The 7,238-nt window shown below is 37.6% G+C and overlaps 1 protein-coding gene across 10 annotated transcripts in view; it reads right to left on the reverse strand.

The window, feature by feature from the left end:
• The window catches only part of Fam135a (family with sequence similarity 135 member A), a 93,405-nt gene that overhangs the window by 69,612 nt on the left and 16,555 nt on the right, over positions 1 to 7,238 (reverse strand). For all 10 annotated transcript variants that reach the window (XM_031367057.1, XM_031367054.1, XM_031367053.1 and 7 more), the window contains exons 3-4: positions 5,667 to 5,758; positions 4,405 to 4,520 (exon numbers count right to left, since the gene is read on the reverse strand). In XM_031367057.1, coding sequence (XP_031222917.1) covers positions 4,405 to 4,481 — 77 coding nt within the window. In that variant the 5' untranslated portion in view covers positions 4,482 to 4,520; positions 5,667 to 5,758. The remainder of the gene's footprint in view (positions 1 to 4,404; positions 4,521 to 5,666; positions 5,759 to 7,238) is intronic.

Here is a 7,238-nt window from a genome sequence, read left to right on the forward strand (position 1 = left end):
TGTGTGCATGCTGTAGCACACGTGTCCCACATGCAGTGTGGAGAGACACCTGACCCCTGCAGGCTGTCTTCTTGTCTCTGTGTGCATGCTGTAGCACATGTGTTCCACATGTAGGCAGACACACCCACACACACACCACATCATAAAATACCACTAAATAAAGTATACATGGCATTAAAAATGTTATTACATTTATTTGTGTGTGTGAGTGTGTATGTGTGTGTGTGTGTGTGTACATGTGTTCATGCTCCTGTATGCCTCTGGCCAATTCTAAGTGCTAAGAGGTCTCTTTGAATGCCTTCTTTGTCTCTTTGGATCCTTGCCTACTCTGTGACAAGACGTAGGATGAAAATCTATAAAAGAAAGTTTTGTCTGCCAAGTTGAGGCCATTCGGCATCAGCTAGTACTCAGCTAAGCTGTCAGCTGACTGGATTGATGAATGAACCCAGCAAAGATTGGGCAAGCTAAAAGAGCTAACAGGACTATTTAGCTAATACAGCTTTAGAAGCAGAAATACATGTTTGACGCAATGCTATTATAAGCTCTATGCTTGGTATTAGCTGTTTATAGATATATTACCATAGCAGTAAATAAAAAATACACATATCAATACCTAGGATGGGCACTTGCTATAACAAAATTTTAAAACACAATCACTTTATGAACAATGTAAATTTTAGTTATAAGAAGTAGAAAAATAAGCCAGGCAGTGGAGGCACACACCTTTAATCCCAGCACTTGGGAGGCAGAGGCAGGCGGATTTCTGAGTTTGAGGCCAGCCTGGTCTACAAGTGAGTTCCAGGAGAGCCAGGGCTACACAGAGAAACCCTATCTCGAAAAACCAAAAAAAAAAAAAAGTAGAAAAATAATGAAGAAATTATAGATTAGAAAAATAGTAACTCTTGTTAATGGGATGATAAAATATGTTGTTTATAAGAACTTAGGAAGAAATTAGACAATGCCCTAAGAAACTTTTGGAGATGAAAAAGCAATTCTAAATGGTTTCTACTAGCTAAGCACTGTAAGATGGAACAGGAGAGAAAAAAACTGAAGAAAGAATTAGTCACTGTATATCAAGATCCAGGGACATCAGAGGGACTAGGACTTGGGAGTTGGAAAATAAAAATGGTCTGTTTCTGATCTCCTAAAATATATTCAAATAAGATGAATCAAAGATTATATCAAGAATATGAGTGTACATTTTTCTTCAAAATTCACTGAAAAAATTAAGGTAGGGTATAAGTAGGCATTCGTAGATTGACAAAATGCTTTTTAAGCAAGGTTAAGACCCCACAGAGCCCAAATGGAAGAGATTACATCTACAGAGCAAGCATGTTTCAAAAACAATTACAGGTATGGGCTTTTAAAGTGTGGAGTAGGCCATGGCTGTATCAGACATAAATGTGCCTGGCCCATATGTTGAGTCCAGCTAGCAGCTTGGATTCCTGGCTATATTTTGTAACTTTCTTAACCAGCAAACTACAGTGGAAGAAACAGCATGCCAATTTAAGGGGCCATGAAGCATGGGTAAATTATTTTTGAGTTCTGTTTTACAAATGAAGTTAGGCTAGTCTACTGATGAATGAGAGGCTACATGAAGCATATTGGAAGAGAGAAAAGCATAGCAGGCTATTTTCATTTTTAAAAAAAATAACGGCAAAATTAAGTCAAATCCTCTAAAAAACAAACTCCTTAAAGCTAGAAAATCTCTTACTATATTTAACTAGTTATTGAACCCCTACCACTGTGAGGATAGGCTAGGCCTAGACTTGGTGCAGAGGATGTGATCTAAATTCTATACAAAGATACTTGTAGCCCTCACTTGAGTGGATGGCCTCCATAAGCTCATATGTTTGAAATCTCAGTCCTCAGCGGTGGAACCATTTGGAAAGACTCAGAATGTATGGCCGCACTGGAGGAGGTATGTTACTGGGGAAGGCTTTGAGGTTCCAAAAGACGGGGACCAATTCCCAGTGTGTGTATTTTTCTCTCTCTCTGCCTCCAAAATGAGGATCAAGATATGTGCTCAGCTATTTCTGCAGCCATGCCCTTGCTCTGTCGCCACAGACTCTGGTTCTCTGAAACTATAAGGCCCAACTTAAATGGTTTCTTTTATAATGGCATTTACTAATGGCATTTTATCAAAGCAACACAATGACTAACACACCACATTAACAAGTGCTTGTAGTAATAGTGATAATAATTCTGTTCTCACTGGGAATGACTCACTGTAGCAGAATTTTCTCCCCATTAATTTAAATATTAATACAAGAAACCTGTAATTGGACAGGGAAAAGGAAGGCAGAGCTAAGAGTTTCAGAGACAGAGACAAGGAGAGGAAGAGAAGGGAGAAAGGAAGATGGAGGAAGAGAAAGACATCCAGATTCTACGTAGCTTTAAATAGCCACAGGGAGCTATGAGTATCTTATAAGGGATGGATAATTACAAGACAATTTGTCTTATCTAGGTGGGAAATTTATATCAATTGGCCTTGAAATTATTGTGTGGTGGCTTGTGAATTGAGAATTTATTGATATATAAAACTGACTGATAATTATAAGCTTCGAGAGTTTTGATTTACTGGGTTAAGGGGATTTGTAACCACTAGCCGCAGGGGATGAGCAAGCAGCTCTGAAGCAGCCTAGGGCTAGCCATGGAGGCAGTGAGCCAAGACCACTGGGGCACAGAGTAGCTGGGTATAGCACGGCTTGGTGCCATTTTTTAATATTTCCCGCAACAACTCACTGAATCCTAAACTTACACTATTGACTCATCTCCACATACTAAAGGCTATCAGAAACACAGCTCTGCCTTTTCATGACCTTTTTCTAGAATTCTAAAAACCCTTAAAAAATATCATATTCATGTAGGGGTACCTAGCATAATAATAATCCCAGCACTTGGGAGACTGATGAACGAGAACTGTTACGAGTTTAAGGTCAGCTAGGACCACATAGCAAGACCCTATCTCAAAAATTACAAAATAAATTAACTGAATAAATAAATAATATATTCATATTTCTAAAACTTGGCTCTTTCATTTCACCCTTTAATAATCCTATCTCTGACATAGGATAAACAGATAGGAAAAAAGGAAGGGACATAAATGGAGGAAGAAGTCTCTCACCCTAGGATTTAGTTGGCTTTTCCTGTTGAAAGTCAAAAATCTTCAGTATAAAGCCAAAATTGCCATAGAGATAATGCCAGTTTTCAAATAAAAGTGCTAAAAACAAACAAGCTAGAGAGATGGCTGCATAGTTAAGAGTAGGTAGTGCTCTTGCAGAGGACCCAAGTTCAGTTCCCAGCTCTTATGTCAGGTGGCCCACAACCACTTGTAACTTCAGTTCCAGTAGATCTGAAGCCATCTTCTACTTCTATGGATCCTGTATGAACATGCACAAACTTACAGACAGACAGACAGACAGACAGACAGACAGACAGACAGACAGACACACACACACACACACACACACACACACACACACGGAAATAAATCCTAAACAACAAAAACAACATGATTACGTACGGCAAGGGTCTTGGTAACACTGAAGCCCACCATCTTAGCATTTCTCTCACACCACTGAACCTAAGCAAGGCTCCTTGAAAACCACCCTAAATTTTCATTTTCAAAAGGAAATTCTTTAAGACAATAAAAAATAAATGAGCTCATGTAATTTTCTCTAACTTTTAAGTTGAATTTGAAACCTTGCTCAAGTCTTTAAAAGCATTTCATGCTTTCCACATGTAACTGAGCCACAGAGTCTGTAATGGCCCTGAAATGAGACTTTCTCTTGAAAAGTGCATATCCAGGTCTTGTGATATGGACTGGAATTTTCATGAACAATTCTTTGTCTTTCTTAAATGCTGACTCTTGGGAGTATATTCTTCTTTGTCTTAATAAGCTTTATCCTGGCTCACCATGAAATACTTTTCTGCAAAGCATCAAGGGGCTGGCTTTCTCTGAACGGAGATCTCTAAGTGGGGAAGGAAATTTCTCATGCTACATGGCAGTGTTGGGCTGCTTTCCTATTGCTGCTGATATCGCTGTAATGACTTTATGAGCAGAAAAATGTCCTGCTTGATTTCTACTGAATCTTCATTACACATGCATTGTATTTCTACTTAGTTATTTCTTTGTAAATAACTTTCCTCCATTATAACATATACCTATAAACAGTAAAAATGAGATAATACATTTTCATTAAAGCACCCCCTCAATGATCAATACAAAGTCTCAAATGCATATCAAATACATTCAGCAGTTACTAAATCCATGTGCATAACCTCCAAATATCTAACTATATGAAATTACTTAGACTACAATCACATGGATATAGCTCATTTCTTTTTTACATACATGCTGGAATAAAACCTGTAATTAAATTTTTACTATAAAATGCATACCCTCTTTGGAATAAATCCACGTTGTAGAACTTGTTTAGCTCCACGGAGAACTCTACCATTGCTTGGACTTCAGTCATTTTTAATTTATATCCAGAGGACAAATCTGGTAACAGCACCTTAGTAAAAAGGGGGAGAGGTCATGAGAAGCACAACAGAAATGCCAGCTTAGAAGGCTAGCTTGGCTGAAGCCAGCTAAGCAGGACTAGCATCCAGGACTACCAACTAGCAGTGTCCCTTTTCCCACAGATGTGCTGGTTATGAAGCTTCTCTAACACTTGTTTCCCCTGATGACATCCATGTGGTAGTCAGTCCATGAATGGATATTTGTGTTAAATGAAGAGAATGTTTCTTAAAGAACAAAACACTTTTGAATTTGAAAAAAGAAATCCCTCTCATTATAAAAACCTAAGGTATTAATTTTCATAGAAGTTAAAATAAAAGGTGAACAAGCAAGTGAAAATTAAAACACTCATAAACGCATTGAAAAATAGTTTCATATGTATTATCACTATATATACATATAATTGGTGTCAGTGACTTGTATATATTTCTAATCTGCTTATTGCAGATCAGCTTCTGAAGAACATGTAAGCCAGTAAGTGTAAATGACATAATTGTAACTGTGACTATTACCTGTGGGCATGGTGCCGTCTAAAAGGCCACCTTGTACTAGTGTTGCAGTGGTTTCTATTTCCACTGTTTAGAGAGATAACAAACATCCACACCAAGAGCACATATTTGGAAGAGCAAGTTAGAGAAGATAAATGCTTGGAGATAATCCTCCACTGATTTATGGTATCTCTGCCTCTTACTAAGGCAAGGAAGGGCTCTAACAGCCTTTGTTCCAGGCTATCTCTTCATGGACATCTTGAAAGTCAGCAACAGTGTCTCACATTAGAGCAAAGAATGGATCTGCTACTATTCTACACAGTAAAGCCTTCCCACACAGAAAACAGGCAGGTGGACTGTCCATTATCAATGCTCCAGGATTCCTTAGCTCAGGCCTCCTCTCCTCTCCTCTCCTTTGTTGTTCTGTGATGTCGCCTGGCACTCTAGCCTGACTGCTGTGAATGTAGCCTGTCTTTGTCTCTGGCTGTAAAGTCCAATGTTGGCTGCCAACATTATGGCACCATAGCAAGCAACTCATTAGCAAGTATAGTGAAATCTCTAAGCCTTCACAGCTCTTGAAAAACTACTCCTGAAATTCAGCAAGTATTCTAACCTATGATGAAGGAAGTGCAAAAGAAATGCCACATGCTTACCTCTGCTGATCAGATCTTCATTTTACATTATTAAATAACGAACCTTGTATTTCCAGTTACTGATCCTTGTTGTTAAACCTATATTGTGCCCCCTATGAGAAAGAAACAATAAAATAAAACCACAGATACAAAATCTATCTTTAAAATACCTATGTTTAATTACTTAATGTTTACAATTTACACATAGGACTTATATCTTCCTCAAGGCTTGGGAATCCATTAGCTTCATAATGAACTATTCTGTACTTCTAATAAGGATTCACATATGTAGACTACACAGCACAATACAGAGTACTTTCTTAGTTCAGTGGTTCAGAAACACTTCTCAATGAACACCTAAAACATCAGAAACCTATCATAACTTTTAAGATAGAGAATTCTTCATTTAAAATAATTAAGTAGTGAGTTTTGAAATTTCATATATTTCAACAGACGTGCATACATAAAATATACTATTTAAAGTAATGACAAAACATTGCCTGACTATGCTAGTTTTTCTTACAGTTCAAATATTTAGATTAAAATACTTCTGACTTGAATGTAACTGTGTTAGGTTTCAAAAACATTAAAATGAGAACCATGTTCACTCTACACTGTTTTTCTTCTGTCATGATGATGTAGACTGTGCCAAGTCCTAAGGCTACTACTTTAGTCACCTCATCAATTATAATAAGGATTAATATAGATCACATCAATGTGTCTTTAGATAAGAGATTCCCCATTTTATAGAAATGAGGTTGGTTCTAGGTACCAAGGGGCTCAGTAATCACAAGAAAAGCAGGAAGCACATACAGTATAGTACGAGGGTACAGTAAGTCTTTAGGACTTCAGTCCCAAGATGTTGTCTTCCTTTCCTTTAAGGCATAGACAGATAACACTCATTCCACAGCCAACAGTAATAGGCCTACTACAGGGACAAGAGAGAAATTCTGAGCTCTTTCAAGCTCTTTTCATTTTGGGATCCCTATTGGGTTTTTCTTATGTAAAGAACTGGGAAGTAGGTACAGTTTTAATAGAAACTTAAAACATGACAATCAATAATTACCAGAAGTAGGGTACATTTGCAACAAAATCTTAGGATATATGACATTAGCTTACATACCAGGCAACAAAGACACATACTACAAAATACTGATAAAAGTCTCTTATACAGAGCTAACAACTGATAAAAAGTTTACCTCCAGAACTAGGTATCCCTCCAAATGCAGAGCCCCAGCAAAGTAGCTGAAAAGAATCACAACACTGGTTGTGTTGGCGGCTTTCTTTGGCTACTTTGTAAGCAAAGATGGAAGGAAACAAAATGGCAGAAACTGGGGACTTGCACTCAAGTATTCGAATATCAAAATTCCTTTCTCAAAGGAATTCTAAAGATTCTTGACATAACAAGTTAACTTTAGCTAAGGGTGTTGCCATCCTACAAATTGCCCATTATTACATATGGTTTAAAAACAGTGGTCACTCAAGTTGAATTTCACTAGGCTTCTATTAAAACAAAGTAAGTGTATCTAAAGGGCAAGCATGTGAGCCACATCCCCAAAAGTCAGTCACTGACCCAGAAAATAGAACAGAAAA

This window comes from Mastomys coucha, unplaced genomic scaffold, assembly GCF_008632895.1.
Source record: "Mastomys coucha isolate ucsf_1 unplaced genomic scaffold, UCSF_Mcou_1 pScaffold14, whole genome shotgun sequence".
Taxonomy (NCBI): domain Eukaryota; kingdom Metazoa; phylum Chordata; class Mammalia; order Rodentia; family Muridae; genus Mastomys; species Mastomys coucha.